This window comes from Diadema antillarum, unplaced genomic scaffold, assembly GCF_040938485.1.
Source record: "Diadema antillarum isolate AM-2024a unplaced genomic scaffold, OU_Dant_1.0 seq00000804_RagTag, whole genome shotgun sequence".
Lineage (NCBI taxonomy): Eukaryota > Metazoa > Echinodermata > Echinoidea > Diadematoida > Diadematidae > Diadema > Diadema antillarum.
Window position 1 is genome coordinate 166,473 of NW_027271686.1, and position 15,432 is coordinate 181,904.

At 36.3% G+C, this 15,432-nt stretch overlaps 1 protein-coding gene across 5 annotated transcripts in view; it reads right to left on the reverse strand.

The window, feature by feature from the left end:
- Positions 1-15,432, reverse strand: part of LOC139739542 (diacylglycerol kinase beta-like) — a 165,725-nt gene that overhangs the window by 38,688 nt on the left and 111,605 nt on the right. For 3 of the 5 annotated variants that reach the window (XM_071650145.1, XM_071650143.1, XM_071650141.1), the window contains exons 9-11: positions 15,201-15,318; positions 13,269-13,357; positions 4,675-4,725 (exon numbers count right to left, since the gene is read on the reverse strand). In XM_071650145.1, coding sequence (XP_071506246.1) covers positions 4,675-4,725; positions 13,269-13,357; positions 15,201-15,318 — 258 coding nt within the window. The remainder of the gene's footprint in view (positions 1-4,674; positions 4,726-13,268; positions 13,358-15,200; positions 15,319-15,432) is intronic. The other 2 variants (XM_071650144.1, XM_071650142.1) reach the window with 1 other exon arrangement.

The following is a 15,432-nucleotide window of genomic DNA, read 5'->3' on the forward strand; positions in this document are numbered from 1 at the left end:
TGTGGTTCAAAAGTGGACAGACTGGACATAACATGCACATTGAAACAATTTCAGGGAAACAAATCAACCCTTTTTGTTTTCTTTCATTAAAAAATATATTTTCTAATGAAAAAATCCAATTAAACAATACATACTGAAAAAGAACACGTTGGCAGCTTTGTTTCTATGCTAGGCAATACAAAGAACATTAATACTGCTTATACACTGCATACCATATGGTGAGGAAGGTCTAAAAAGTAAGGTTCAATATATTTATGATACAATAAAATCATGTGTGAAATGCTTGTCAAATCAGCCATGTTATTTGACCTTAGTAGTTCTATGGTGCATATGGTTGGGCTGAAAGGATATGAAGGATCAGAGGAGGAATGACCTCCTTTACACATAGAGAAATTGTGTATTTTTTCCCCACATTTGATCATATATTCTCCATTTTCCAATATACGATGTCACAGACATTCATTCCACAAATATACAACAAACAATAAAAAGGGTATTATTGAGCATCACTGAGCATCATGCCAAAAGACAAACACAATAAACTTCATGATCTATAAATTATTTGCATGTTTTACCATGACTTCCTCATTACATCCCCGTATCATAACAAAGCCGCCTAACTGGAAGTGGCAGCCACAGAATTATGGTTTTAACCCTATTTGGCAAAACGTCCTCATTTTCCCTTTAGTCTGTTTCATTTTCATTTTGTTTACTTTTAATGCCGAAGATGGCATTTGGCTTTGAAAACAGCACGCTTCATGTTTCAGCACAGGATGGAAAACGTTTCTTGAATTTCTGTACATTTCCTTCAAATGTGTGAGGGCAATTCCTATCGACATGAAACACAAATGTGTCCACTTCATTGGCTGCACAAAACATTGGCAGTGTGACTTGAACATCAGTTTAGACGAGGTATGTGGGCCATCATTTGCAGCTACAACAGCTGGGCTGCCAACACTCTTTCAATTAATAAGGGAGTTACAAGAAAATAAGGGCAATCATAGGCTGCGTTTATCAACTCCTTTTCTTGGCAGAAACAGGTTATCCAAACAGCTTTCAAGGAATTTTTACGAGTTGATAAACGCACATCCAACATAGAAACATATACACCCACACATACATGTGTGTGACAAACACTAGTTTTCTACAGTCAGGGTACGGCAGCAAACAAAGAAAAAACATGAACATTGGAATGAACCAGAATACCGCAATACTCAGGCATACTGCTTCTTGACAACTGATAGCAGATAGTTGTAATGGGCAGGAATCTATCAATACAAACCTTAATTTGTATACATTAATGCTTTAACACTCCCTCATAAATTAAAAAACCACATGTACACATATACACAGGCAATAACAAAAAATGATAAAATACATACAGTTGTAAAGTGCAATGCAGATCTGCAATGTCATGGAAAGTTGTACAATGTACCTTGGCTTACCCAACAAAATGAGAATTATTAGCGCCTTATGCTCACGTCTGTAGCCAGACCTGCATTCTCCGCAAAGAATACTATCACCGAATAATGATGTCTGAACTACCCTATAAATAGCCCTCAAATAGGTGGCAACAATAGGCTTGAGTCACATCGCAAATACCTCATCCTTTTGTGCCACAACAAAGCCCCCGGAGTCCCAATTCATGTCTATGTCCTACATTATCCGGACTCCCTATTGAGTCTGGTGGGAAAAGTTTGTCGTCAAACGTTGATCCCCTGCACCTCTTTTGGAGCGACTAGGATTGTGGTGTTTTGGGAGTGAAACAAACTTAACACTGATGGGTTCCCAGTGGCTACCATCACTGTGTGGGAGAGTGGTAGGAAGCACTCTTATTCCCTCAAACCCCAGGCGTACACCAAAACTTGGATATACAGCTCTCTGCATCAGTTATGGAATGTAATCTATTGTAAGGGAGGGTGGGAAGGGGGAAGGGGAAGGGAGTGGGGTGGGGTGTGAATGGTAGGGGGAGGATCAGGGGAATTCCCAAGATTCTATTCATCCATCCTCCAGTACCACCCTCTCTATCCCCCCCCCCCCCCTCCTTGTCTCTTCTCTCTATATTCATCTATTCTTCTATGTATGTATGTATCTATCTCCTCACATTTATGTCCATCCACAGACATTTGCACGGGGTGGGGGTTCAGAATACTGAATAGTTATAAATGTTCATGTCATCTACAAGTAAAAAATACTAAATCAACAGAGTATAAATTTTCAGCTATTTTCAACTATTAAACAACCCTTTTTGTTGTTGTTGTTGTTGTTCATTTTCCATCTGTGAAGATGGCTGGATAGCCCATATTCAGCTACACTAAGTTGGTCTTCCAAGGGGTCAAGTTGGATGTGGGGTGGGACCACTTCACCGGGATAAAAAACTTGGATGAATAATATATTGTATAAAGAATGCATATTATCAAATCATACTTCATACATCTAAGAGACTCTTTTTTTTTTCTTTTGGGTAAGCACCCCCAGTTTGGATGACATTTTACTTTGAAAATGCACATTACAAAATCACTATAGCAGGTAAAGAGTTCTATTAAAGACAAACTTTGTACTCCCTATTGCAAAGACGAAGTGAAAACACTCTTCAAGTCTACTCTGGTATCACTTGACTACTGGGTATGATTGTATATCTTGATGTTGTATTAGCACAATTAGGTTTTTTTCCGTGTAAATTGTTATAAAACCAAACAGTCTGTTGTGATAACTCTCAGTAGCTTCCTTCATCAGCAGTCAGTTTGTTTGAACCACTGCCATTCCTCATACACTTGGCCCTAACTTGCCAAGTTCTTTTTTTTTTATTGGCAGTCATTCAATTCACCACAGAACTCCTGCCACAATTGCCAAACCCACACCAGTATTATGTGTTAGTGAAACTGCACTGCAGTCCCACGGAAAAATCCCCTGACGTCATACCAGAACATCTTACACTCCTTGACAGTTGTTGTTGTTGTTGTTTTGTTGTTGTTTTGTTTTTTTGGGGGGAGCTGCTCTTTCAAAAGGAATATCTCAATCTCCCCATTCCACCTGAATTTCACAAACAATGCTGCCATAGAATAGGGTAGGCCTACAGGGCCTGGTGCATGAACTTTGACAACTACATTGCGCCATGCACTGAACACATCGCCTTTGATTATACCCAGACATGTACTACGTGACATCGAGTTATGTATGTTGATGGATAACAATCAAGGAGGGTACAGGCATACTCTGTACTCCGGCTGTCATTTTAGAAAAAATCTGAAGCTTAAGTGAAAGGCTGCGCCATGTATCCACAGATTATCAGTACTTCATTTCAACTTGTTTGATATTCAAACACTGCCAAATGTAAAATCAACACATTAAATGAAGAGGAAATAACACAAGGAAAAAACTGGGTCAAACAGTTTAACATAATGAACATGCATGCCAAACACACAACAACATCCAATGTACAAGTTGACACAAGTTTATATGATCAACAGCTTAGCAAGATATACCATGTCATTTTCCGTAGTGACAAACACTATATTCACAAACTAGCAGAGCACTTGAATACCGCATTCTTTTCATTTTCTTTTTTACAACAAACAAACACACACACACACAAGTTCGTCTATATTTCACTTCAAGTTGGTAGACTATTCAATATCATTAAGGTAATGATGCAATTTACATAATGTGGTGCCAGAACTCTTATTGTCTTTACATTGTAAGCTCTGTGTGGAGTGACGTTAAAACACATATCACACCTTGACTTTCAAACAATTTGTACATGTTAGTCAAACTGGCATTGTGGAATCTTATTCTGGTGAATAAAAAAAAAATACAACAATCTTCAACCCTTTTTCCCCCCTTCAAACAACAATATACAACATCATAGACTATGTGATTACAGAACTTGAACAGAGCTAACAAACAGCCCCCCCCCCCCAAAAAAAAGTGAAATAGAATAAGATAGATATCAACGTGCTGATTTGTAACATGCTTCTGGGCAGAATAGAATCACAAACTTGCCAAACTATTACATATCAGCATTGATAAATACAAATACAAATAATAATAATAATAATAATAACAATAGACATACTGCAAGAACTTGATTGAAACTGACAGGAAATATAATGCCAACTTATAAAGTGCAGCTATGCCATATCTTCCATCAAATCTTTAATTATTTGAAGAACATGAATACTGATTTTTTTTTGAGTGTTTTAAAATTTCAAGGCAGATAAATCCATTTTCAACAAATAGGGACAGTATATACTTCAATTTCTACTTCAAAAGTCATGCAGCATGGGTGATGAATTTCTACTCAGATGACAGGCAAAGTAGAGAATGAAAACTGAACTAATTCTAAATGCAAAATCTACATCTGTTTTTCATTGGTCTAATGGCATGATTTTAGTGATGATGGCTGTGTTTGTCTCTCGCTCTCTCTGATTGGGGGAAAAAAATGGAAAAGTGATACAGAAATAATTTTCTGGGAGAAAAACACAGGAGGGACACAAAAACATAAGCTACCAGGAATGTGACACAAAGAAAGAATGATGCAAAGATAACACAAAATACAAACAATCAACAAAAACATTTAAAACTTGTAAAAAAAAAGAGAAGAAAAGAAAACCCAGAAAAGAAACAGATAATTAATTTGACAAACAACACAAATTAAAATGACTTGCCACCTACCGGTACTTCTCCCCAAATCTCGGCATCCTTGCGGGACAGATTTTTGGGTTGCTACAGGTTTGTAGAAAAGGACGGATTGGGAAGGCGCAGAGCAGCACAGCAGGAGGGTCGAGGGAGAGATAACATGAGCCCATGAAACAAAGGTGTGAGTGAGAGAGAGAGAAAACGAATGTTTGTATGTGTGCAGGAGAGATATAGAAGGAGAAAGTTAGACAGAGGGATTGACAGGCAGAGGTGGATGGATAGATAGATAGATAGGTAGATAGATAGATAGATAGATAGATAGATAGGTAGATAGATAGATAGATAGATAGATAGATAGATAGATAGACAGATAGATAGATAGATACACATATAGAGAAAGAGGTGGAAAAGGCAACAGATACACCAAAAGCCCAGAGGAAAATTACAAAGAAAAAAAGAACAGGAGACAAGGATAGAGAACAAGGAAGAAAAGAGATGTGACATGAATTAAAAATGTCTAAAGCAAAATTAGGGCAATAATGATGAAGGGAAATAATAAAAGTAAACAAAAAAAGAAACAATTAAGAGAGAGAGAGAGAACAGAGGGAAATGAAGGAAAAGAACAAAAGGAAAATGTGAGCAAAAGGAGAGAGAGAATCACAGAACAAAAAAATGAGAGATGGGAAAATATGGAACAATACAAGGTTTTAATGACATTAGATTGAAGGGAGAGGTTAGTTGTGATTGATTGGAATAAAGGGGAGGGAGAGCGATGAAAACAATGAATGAGAGAGATGCCAGGATAGGAAGACCGACAGAGGAAATGAAAGAAATAAAGTGCAACCATGGAAGGTGATAGGTTGATACAGCCAAATTGGCAACAGAGGGGGAAAAGAAAGGAGAAAAAATGGAGAAAGAATGACAAATGAGTATTGCAATAACTCTTAAAAAATGTGCTACACCAGTATTCAGACTGCACTTCTAAAAATGTGATTATAATAGTACCGTGGTGAACTTGTGGAAAGTTAGATCTAAGGGAACAGAAATGTCCCTCACTATGTAAAATGTATTTAAGATCAACTTTTTTGACACTCATGGATTTGCACATGGCATGCACTACTGCTCTGGTTGAAACACATTTGTGTACTGGGCATAGCATTGTTATCATTTTATCTGTTTTGACATAAGCACAAATTATCTTATGGATGAAGTTGCTGATAATCGAAGCTCAGTTGTAATTCTATTCTTATCCTTATAATTGTTATTGTAATAATGATAATAATAACAATCTCAATATTCATCTTTGGACTCTTTGAAGGCTTCAGTGGCGGTAGAACGTTGGGTGGTAGAAGGATTAACGGTGCACCACGTATTCTTTCTGGAGTACATGTATGTATGTGGCCTCTTATATTATTATCATTATCATCATCATTATTGTTATTTAGGTTATGATTATTATTGCCATTATTATCATTACAATTACAATTACAATTAGTATTACTACTATTACCAATATTACTATCATTATCTCCGCTAAGGGAGGAGGTTGTGTTTTCGTTACTGTTGGTTTGTGTGTTTGTGTGTTTGTCCTTGTGCAAAATAACTCAAAAAGTAGTTAACGGATTTGGATGGTTTAGAATGACACAAGTAACAAACGATTAACTTTTGGCAGTGATCCGAGAATTTTGGGGGATTTATGAAGGATTTTTATATTTTGGCAGGTAGGGTCAATGAACTTGGGAGTTCAGGCTGCGCGTATTTGAGGTTTGCATATCCGCACTAAAGTGCGTGCTCTAGTTTCTGCTAGGGCACCAGCGAGGCGTGCCGTGCAGCTGAGGGTTATGACGTAACAAAGGCCCCCCAGATTAGGCCCCAAATCAATCACAAAACGAAAAGCCCCTTGTTTTTATAAATCAGTGACATCTATCATAGTCATATATTCAAGCAAAAATTAAGTGATGATATCATCACCTGAGGTCTTTTATTGACTTGTGAAAAAACACTTTAATTTTGTCTTTTTTAATTACACAAGAAAAAAAAAGGAAGTAATTCTGGAGTTCTTATGATCTAGCAATGATTATTGTTTTAAGGTGTGGACTTAAAGTGACAATCACAAAATTCCTGGCAAAAAGAGAAAGAAAAAAATGATTGATAAATCTACATGTACATGCAACCTTATCATCACAGGAGCCAGCTTTAATATAATAATAAAAGCCCTAGTCTTTCTGACACCCTTTTCTCCCTTTTGAAATCCAAGTTTTGTGATTGTGAGAATTCTTGTCAGCAGAGGTAATACAAATGTGATTTTGAATAGAGCCAATGTCATAATCAGAGATGTTGGGTAATCTATGACTTGCCATTAGATGACATTCAAATATTTTCACAGACTTTTCAAGCTTTTTAATTATGACCAAACGACAAAATTGTAAATAAACAAATGTGTTTGCATTCATGGATTCTGTTCTTCTTGTGTATATACCCTGGTAACTCAATAAAGCACAGGCTTTGATCTATTAAAGGGTAAAAAGTATGGTAATCTTCTGCAGCATTACATGAAGCATTTAGTGCAGATGTGTTGCTCAGAACAGCCACATCAGTGAATGCTCATTTTATCTTTTTTTTTCTTCCTCACAAGTTATAACTACAAGCATTCATAATATTCCATTCATAAGAGCTGACAATAATTGCAATACAAAGAAAACTGCCATATTGCAACACATATAATCAGCACACCATAGTAAATTCCTTTATACATAGTCCCATGCGCATCATAGCTGGGTATTTCTTTTTATCAGACAATGAAATCAGAGTCACATCTACATATAACTTTAGGCGGCATCAAAAGCAGCTCCCCTGAACAAGATAATGATCTTTGCAAGTATAAATATACAGCAAGTTGTTAGCTTTTATACACATGATTTGTTTGAAATATGCACGGCTTATTATTTCTATCAAAATAAGTAAAACTTTAAGATGTATACAAATTTCCCTCTGATTTGTGATTCATAGACATGTCTGAAGATATAAATAGTTAGTTAATAAATTCAGGGTTACTCAATGTGTATGAAATTTTGAACAGAGTTAGACACTTCACACCAAAAATCCCAGCTGGAACCATTACAACATATGGATAGATTTTATGTTCATTAGTATACAGTCACCATCTGTTATTAGACCTGGAGGGTATATAGGAATAATAAACCTACTACTGAATATTCCACCACACACATGGTTTTTTTGACTGCTTAAGGTTTGGTGTTTGTTTGTTTTTTCCATACGGACAGCTATGTTTGGATCTGCATTTTTTGAAATTTCATAAGATAGACTTTAAAATAAGTTTCTATTTTCTACAAATATCTGATAAAAGAAATGTCTTGTTTGACTAGGGTCTCATCTTGTTTTAGGGCTCAAAATAAAACTTTGGAAATACTGTTGTGATATTGTCCAATTGTTCCCAAATAAGTAGTGGCAACAGCTTGACAACAATTTTATTTATCATTTAACTACTTCGCAGTTGGCTTCATTATCAACTAGCAAGAAAAATAAAATGGCTGTCCCTTGTATCTTCAGTTCCTCAAGTTCACCAATATTTGACTTTGCATTTTCATCCGCAAAACATCACTGTAGATGCAGATGTGTGATGGAACAATGCTTACAGAAAAAACACGAACTTATCTCAAGTAACTAGGGATGTGTGTTTTTATGTGTGTTGATGCATGAACACTGATGTCCTAGGTAAGGTATGTTCTAAGACTGTGTATTTTTAGCCTTGGGAATCAAATAATCTCACCCTTTTGCAGTCCCCCTTTTTTCTCTTCTTTTTCAACATCCAAAGGGATCAATTTTTGTTGTAATGTATCCCATCAGATGGACATTTAGAATATCTCAGATCTTCCACACACATGGATTTACCAACAATATTCACACTATTCTGAACGGTCTGCTCCGTTCGAACTGGGTTCAGAGACATTATTAATATTGTCATTACCGTACAGACAGTGCAACTTACACATTGTGGGAATGAAGGTCGGTGGGATTAAGACATGCAGGATGAAAGAAAAGGATGAGGGGCAAAAGAAAATGATCAACATGGTTAGTCCATAACATGTATGTGATGCATGTCTTTACCATAAAAGGGAGAGAGCTTGTTAATTTACCATGTGCACCTGGGACCTGGCACAAAAGGGCGGGGTGGTTGACGGACAGATTGGCGAAGTTGTGCAACACAAACATGAGGATGAATGGATGGGACTGTGCATGGCATATGAATGGGTGCAACATATGTAAATTCAATTTTAACCAAAAAGAAAAGACAGCAAAGTGAAAAACAAAATAAAACAAAACCCACAATGGTTATATGTTGCAAATGTGCAGTGCAAGCAGTACAAATGATATGGAGCAGTTACACAAAGAGCAAAATATTACCCAGTGAATTAATACTGTGGGTGCGGAGTCTTTTAACAAAACCATCTCTCAAGCTAAGCCCAACCATGTATCAAACATCAAGTTCACTCATGTTGGTACTATTCTTTCTTCTTGGCAGTGGAATTTTATATTATTGAGAGACATAGGTTGAAAATAAGAATGTATGCAAAACATTCCTCATTTATCCTCTCCCTTATGTAAACCAGATTTTCTTTCTTCAAAATTGGATAATGATCATTATTTGAAATGACCACTATCTTGGGGCAGAAAGATTGGGATTGCATTCATATGAGATACATACAATGGACTCGCAGTGGAGGTTGCACATAAAAATACCATGGGTAATCATATTTTGGTTCTGAATTGCTTACACCAAAATTACCTATTCTTGGGAATTACATTTATCCCATCTACTTATTACAATCAAACCTGTGAGTAGTGGCCACTCAATGGAAGCAGAGAAGGCAGATAATTATATTTGATAATATTCCATCTGTAACAAACATTTCATGCATGTCTCCCACACAAATATGAATGTTAAAGGTATATGCCACTATTTGCTTCATCTCAAAAATAAGCTAGTGAAAAAAAAAATATATATATACATTTTGCATTGCTTTGATTTGATTGTTTATTACTAACAATTTGAGTAGCAGCAATGTTGCCATGGGAACAATGATTTTTTTTTTTTTGCTGTAATGCTACCAGCAGCAGTGGCTCTGCATTGGTTAGAAGACTTTAAGATAGTGTATGTGAGATATCTCATATCAACTGACCGATGCTTTCAGAGCATTCTTGATACAAATAGGGGCTCAAACAGAGGGTTAGTAATCTGTTAGGAGGTGGTAAACTCTCATCTGTGTGCAGATGGGTTTGGAATGGGGCCTGACCAGATGTTGGCATTTTGTTGCTGGTGACTTGTGGCATTAAATTCAGTTCAGACATTTTGGGAGATGAAACTTTTGACCATTTATTATTACATGCAGATGCTATAACAAGAAGGCACATGATTTGACAAATATCAATTGAGAGTAAAAAAGGTATGAAAAGTTATTTCATAGCTGCAATAGTTAAGGAATGAAAGTAAGTTTATCACATGGTCGATATAAAGGTAGAAAAACAAAAACAAGACATACTGAGCTAGCCTCCACATTCAGTGAGCCACGATACTGTTTTAGGATAAAGAAATCATGCAAATTCAATGTGTAAGTAAAATAAAGTGAAGCTCATGCATTTTGCATCTACACCAAGTAAATCTAATGTGAAAGGTGAAGTGGACAAAATTTGGTCTGCCTTTGAAGAAACAAGCAAATAAAAATTGATATGAACACAACTTGCACAGACACTGACATGGCTAGAAGTGTGTGTCCGTATCCCTCAAATGGACACAATAGCAAGTGCTCAACAAATACTTCACAAGTATCCAATAGTACAGAGTTAAATAAAAATGGTCTGTTTAATTCACTTTTAATGATAGTTTCATATTGCATCTACTACAAATGACTATACTGTCTTTTCTTTTAATGGCCATTCAAAATGCAATAAAGGAAACAAAAGAGATATCGGATGATGAAATAAAAAAAGAAGAAAACAGATAAAACAACCTGCCCTAGTATCAAACACAAGAAACATTTTATGTAGGATAAGGTTAATTCAAGCCTATCATGGCTACATGATTCATACAATGTACATCATCTGATTGGGCCATATGTCGTTTCTCCCCTCTTCACTAGTTTGAATTTGAGAAAGATCCATTGAGAGTATATCACTTGGAACTTAACAGTAATGGGTAAACTATCCAACAAGACTTTTAAACAGAAATGATGGAAACTATACAAAATCAAACATATGTTATAGCACAGCAGAGAATAAGATCATCCTACTAATTCGAAATGGCTGCGTTGGTCAAATGACTTTGATGTCTTGTGGAAAAGCAAAATAATTCCTCACACATTTCTCTGTTTAGAGAAACTCAGGATTTTGTGTGAATACAACATGAGGAATAGATTCAGTCTCTCTATAACAAAATAACTGTGGCAATAATATATGTCCTATCACCATCAGCCATTACAGTATCTTTTTAAGAAATCTTCAAACTTGTGAAAATTACAAATGTGTCCACAGAGGCATTACATCACAGAAATAACACTTAAGAACATCACGTTGCCTGCCAGGCAGAAGGGCTCTAACATTAAATTTGGCCAAAAAAAAAAAAAAATCAAATTTGTTGCTTGTAACATAATTTGGGAGAGTTTGAAAGCTCTTTCATATGATTTAATCATTTTTTTTTTCAAATGCGCAAACCTTAGGCCCTTCTGCCATGCAGGCAACGATGAAACAATACTGACACTCCATAAATATGACATTTAAAAAAAAGGATTATGTGTCACATGACATCAGAGTCACCTGACCAAGACAACCATGTGGCAAAACACAGATCAGGGGGGTGTTTCATCAATGTTTGTCAGCGCTGACAATTTCAGCAAAATCCTTGGTTTTGACTGGCTGAGATGCGCTGGTCACTAACTGTTACTATGGTGATTGTCAGCGCTGACAAGTTGTCAGTGCTGACAAACATTGATGAAACACCCCCTTGACTTGTCACTGAAAGCAAATTGAGCTACTCTGAGCACTGCTGGTTTGTATTCTTGCTGTTTGCTGCCCTCTATCAGTGTGAGACAGATATCTTGATCATGCACTGAACTTCAAATCAACATTAAAAAAAAACTCATGCCGACAGAAAATGAAGACACATGATAATTCCTGGGGAGGGGAGGGGGATTAGGTGGGATCAGGTCAAAATTGCCAGAACTTTCATTCCTACTGAACAAAATATGTTAAAATCTAGAGGCTGTTTTACTGTGATGATGGCTTTTCTCCTGTCACTAGGACAGTCTCATAAATTTTGCAAAACATGAATTTTCTGATATAGCCATTTTTCATCATTCCCCAGACTCTTTGCAAGCTGTGCGATATATGATAAAAGATTTGTACCACTGAATCTTTCCAAGAACCTACCAAAGAAACAATTAGAATTCAAGTGATCAGAACAATAACATCAAATTCAGATGCAGTAAACTGTACAAGATATCAGACATTTAAACATGATTGGTATAATCAAAACACAGCAGAAATATACCTAACATATACTTCTTCTTTTTTTGAAAATAAAAATGGACTTGAATTTGGACAGAAAGTAGTTCAGATTTCTAACACTTGATCATTATTCTTTTTTTTTTTCTCTTCTCTGATGAAAAGCCTGTGAGTTTTGCCCGGGTTTCATGGTGACAGATCATATTTTACAAATTGTACAGATGCCTGTATTGTATGTATTTTCATACTTTTACCTCTGACACACCTGTGGACCACTTTCATACAGACATTGCACAAACTTCAACACACAGCCACATGCATTTATGGAATACTCCTGAACAGGCATGCCATAGGGTATCCACAGTTTCACTTTATCATGCATTCATACATAGCAGGCATGCAGAATGGGTATCATTTTTTATGGTGACCAACAGCAAATGGTACAAAATCAGGAATGGAAGATGCTGGGGAGGGAAAGTGGAGTCAATCAAAATATTTTGCACAAAATGACTAATTTCTTTAAATACTGGCTGGCGATTAACCAAGAACCAAGGGTGACAACTACAACAACAAAAAAGGTCAATGTCTGCCATGATTCAATCAACACTGAAGACTTTTAATTTTTAGAAACAAATTGCTAAGAGAAAACCGTTTTCATTGATTTGAGTGTATTCCAGAATGCTTCCAAAAATAATATCCTTGACGCAGAAGAAGATAAGATAATGCACTAAAAATACAAGTTAGATGTACCAATAATACAAAAAGTGAATTTTTATTAGCTTTCACAAGACTAACCTTGCAATTCTTACATCTTCAAAGATATCCCCAGTTTATCTTTATTCTTGTATACCAGAAGAATCAAAATTTACAGGTGCTGTGTGCACCAACAGAAAAATGAGCTCTTTCAATCTCTCTGTGTTTTTCTTTCAGTATATCAAATCAGACTCAGAAATACTGTGACAAGATATACAAATATACAGAGCAGTAAAAATGTATCAGCAATATATTTTTTTCATTTCTTTCCTTGTTCAGAGTTCATCCTAAAACCATTCCAATATTTTCTACTATGTGTATGTTAAAGGCTGTAGTGAGTAAACTGCAACCATACTTACATTCGTCGTTCGCTTTGACTTGACATATGTACTGATGCAGCAGGCTGGGGCTCGTTGCACGCATCGCTCATGGACCGCGTACTTGCAAACTATGTATGTACAAACAAGGGCGAATTAATGTGTGTTTGATATGGAAAGAAAGGAAGAAATGTGAAAGCATCGAGAGAGAAAGCGAAAGACATGGAGACAAGATATAGAGATGGGATAGACAGACAAATAGATTGATAGATAGACAGACAAATAGATTGATAGATAGGCAAACAAAATGAGAAGAAAATGGAGAGTGAATGATAGAGGAACAAGAGACAGGAGAGAGAGAGAAAAAAAAAGAAAGAAAGAGGGGAGAGAGAAAACAAACATATCACATCTTTAAGAATGACTTCAAATAACTTCTTCCTAAAGAGAGTCGGGTGATACTTTATGCAAAGAAGTACACATATCAGTGTACAGACTCAAGTAGCATAACTACAGAACACTCCCATTATAACGAACATGGTTATAACAAAATTCCAATACAACGAAATAAATATTCAATACTGTTGTTTATTTGTTCGGTTAAAACAAAATTTTGATATAACGAAAGAAAACTGCCGGTCTCGAGGACCTCTTTATAACAGGAGTCCATTGTATCTCAAACAGAATGGTCAATGAGGTCAGTGAAATCACCATTGAAAGATACCCTTCCTACGGTCAACAGCAGTTTCGTAGTGCAACTGATTGACAAACTGCCCTACTTTGTATCATATACACCTTAAATAAATACATAATGTATTATAAATACTCACGCTAAAATAAAACAAAACAAAACAAAACCAAAACAACTCATTGCTAAAATTTCATTTATTTGAAAGTACTTTTGTATTCTTTAATTCGATGCAATGCCAACATTCTTAAACATGATCAGGATTTTTAGATCAAGGTATGAAATACCAACATGGTACTGATGTAAAAGAGGCAAGCAGTTTGCTATAAAGTGGGCGTGTCTTGTATTAGGTCAGTGTAAGCAGTGAGTTTAATTCTTGGATAAGGTCTTTAATCCAGGATGCTGCTCTTTACTACAGTGGGGACACCTGCCAGTACTAGGGACATACACTGCATAAATGATGTAGCCCTGCCAAAGCTTTTGCAGGGCTAGTTCTATTACCCTGGGTAAATTAGACAGTACACTAATGTGGCTTACACCCACGCTTCTCAACCTTTTTCAACCCGAGGTCAACTTTGGCTCACACAATTTTTTTAAAGAGGCCTAGTTAGATTGAATACCAATTTTTTTTTCTTTCAATTCTGGCTGATATCTCAGCCCACCTGAAAGAGCTTTGTGGCCCACCAGTGGAGAATCACTGGCTTGCAACCCATAAACTAGCCTGTTTATAATGCAGATGCAAAAAACAAAGTCAAGAAAACTGCAACAAAAGGTGAGCTGGATGAAATATTTGGTGTTTGTTCAAAACTTGACAATTTGATATCATAACTACTTCCAGTCGGACTTCAAAGTCTTATAATATTCAGAAATCTAGAATGTTTCATTTCCTTTGTATGAGGCATGTCACTAGGGTGTTTCAGATTGAACTATTATGAGACACATGTATACATGGTATGCTTCACTACATCTAAAGTCTCTGGCTGACTTTCTCAAGACTGTGTTCCTCTCTTGGTGTCATCCTCAGTTTCTTATGGTAGGTCATTGGAAATCAAGTTGGACAAATCATACGACACTGGACAAGTCTGGAGAATTTGAAAATAAAAAAAACCATAGTATTGATATCTCTGACCATAACTTTTTTCTTTTTCTTCTTTTTGTGGTAGTGGTGGTGATGATGGGATGCATATTGAAACAATTTTAATTTTATCAAGTAGGCTCTTGAATTGCTTCTTGAATACTGTCTTTGCCCTTCCATGACACTGCAAGTCCAGGCAATGAGTTTTGCTTACATGTACAGCTAAGGCCCTGTTTGCCCAAGCCCACGAGAAGGTTGAGACATAGGTTGCAGTAGGCAGGCTTATTGTAGTGTTTTAACCTCCACACATGGCTCCCATCATCTTTCACATTCTGGGGAGGGAGACAGAGAGAGCAAGAAAACATATCATGTACATTTACAGTATGTGAATTGAGACAAATGTGTAGACACATATCAAGGCATAGGTATTAAATTGATAGATGACT